The sequence below is a fragment of the Loa loa genome (assembly GCF_000183805.2).
Source record: "Loa loa unplaced genomic scaffold supercont3.785, whole genome shotgun sequence".
Lineage (NCBI taxonomy): Eukaryota > Metazoa > Nematoda > Chromadorea > Rhabditida > Onchocercidae > Loa > Loa loa.
In genome coordinates this window covers 1-1,537 of record NW_018108965.1, presented here as the reverse complement: position 1 = coordinate 1,537, position 1,537 = coordinate 1, and the positions used below count along the sequence as shown (strand labels likewise).

At 37.7% G+C, this 1,537-nt stretch overlaps 1 protein-coding gene across 1 annotated transcript; it reads right to left on the bottom strand.

The window, feature by feature from the left end:
* Positions 1 to 626: 626 nt before the first annotated feature.
* On the bottom strand, positions 627 to 1,455 carry LOAG_15489 (hypothetical protein; the record flags this gene model as incomplete). Its single annotated transcript, XM_003150979.1, has 2 exons — positions 627 to 871; positions 1,380 to 1,455. Coding segments are annotated over 2 exons (321 nt in total), but the record flags the coding sequence as incomplete, so codon positions are not given.
* Between the last annotated feature and the right edge of the window lie 82 nt (positions 1,456 to 1,537).

The following is a 1,537-nucleotide window of genomic DNA, read 5'->3' as shown; positions in this document are numbered from 1 at the left end:
GCATCAGGATACATTAAGGCAAATGTCGGTTTTGTGTGAAGCACAAGTTATATACGTGTTGTACAATCACGTAAGTTGTAATGCCGACTGGCAAATGCTAGTAATGACAGGAAAGTTAAACAGAATTTCAAGGAACGACCGGATGAGAACATAAATGAAACAAAGTTACAAGGTAACTTATGCAAATTAACGGAGTTCTTAGCTAGAAGACGAGGGATGGAGGGAAGCGACGGGATGGAAGAGGGGAAGAGAACAAGACAAAAGTGAGGAAATGGAACGTGCATTTTACAGTTATAGATAATGGTGGTAAATTTTGAAGTAGATCTCGTCCAGAAAATCAACAGAAACATCCGGAAACCTTCCTTATAGTCCTTTTGCATTGCAGCACAATTTCTACACACTTTTCAGGAAATATATCTAATTAGAAAGAGTGAAAAACAGTTGGAACCATTTAAAATGAATAAAAAGCATAAAGTATAACGGAGTTATCATTCGTCTCGTCTTGAGTATTCGTCCCACTTATTTCTCGACATGAGTATATACTCACACGCACAACAAACGTATACCCATGCACGCACACACATACATGCATGCACACGCGCACATGCACCCAAACAAAATCATAGTTATACAATTCCAGCTTTATGCTGTGCAAAGTTCTGAATAGTAGTTATCGGTAAAAATACGGTAATTATGACTTCGGTACGCATTTCTTCTCTCCTCACCTCGTCACGCCGCCCGAAAATAAATGACACGACCGCTCGCTCTCTACAACCACACTCCAATACAACCGAATAAGCCAATCCTAAAGTTTTACAGATTTCACGCAGACCGTTAAAACGTGCCGTAGTAGGATTAAGCCATTTCGTACCTAGGAACAGGTTAACCGCTTCAGGTATTTCATTTCCGATTTGTTTAAAACTACGGGGTTATATAACTGGTTATATAACAAGGGAAGGTGAAGTTGGCGCGGAGATTTGAAATTTCCTGGTCGATATTTTGTAAATTTTATGGTATACGTGTTAAAATGTTACATGACTTAGGCTTAAATGAAAGGCAGAAGGATGCGTTTGTATCGTAAAATTGTCATAAAGAAATAAAGGTGAAAAAAAGAAGCTTTCGCTTAATCTCATCATAAAAAAAAATATGTCTGAAAAGATATGCCATCGCATGAAATGGGATGCACGTTCCATTTCCTCATTTTTGTCTTAATCTTATCCTGCAAAACAGGCTCAAAATATTTGGCCACATTTTTCTGAGTATTTTTTGCTCACATCAATAATGGATCTGCCATGAAATTCACGAATTTTTAGATTTGGAAATATCAAATCTAAAAATTACATAACCCTGTAGTTTTAAACAAATCAGAAATGAAATACCTGAAGCGGTTAACCTGTTCCTAGGTACGAAATGATTTAATCCTACTACGGCACGTTTTAACGGTCTGCGTGAAATCTATAAAACTTTAGGATTGGCTTATTCGGTTGTATTGGAGTGTGGTTGTAGAGAGCGAGCGGTCGTGTCATTTATTTTCGGA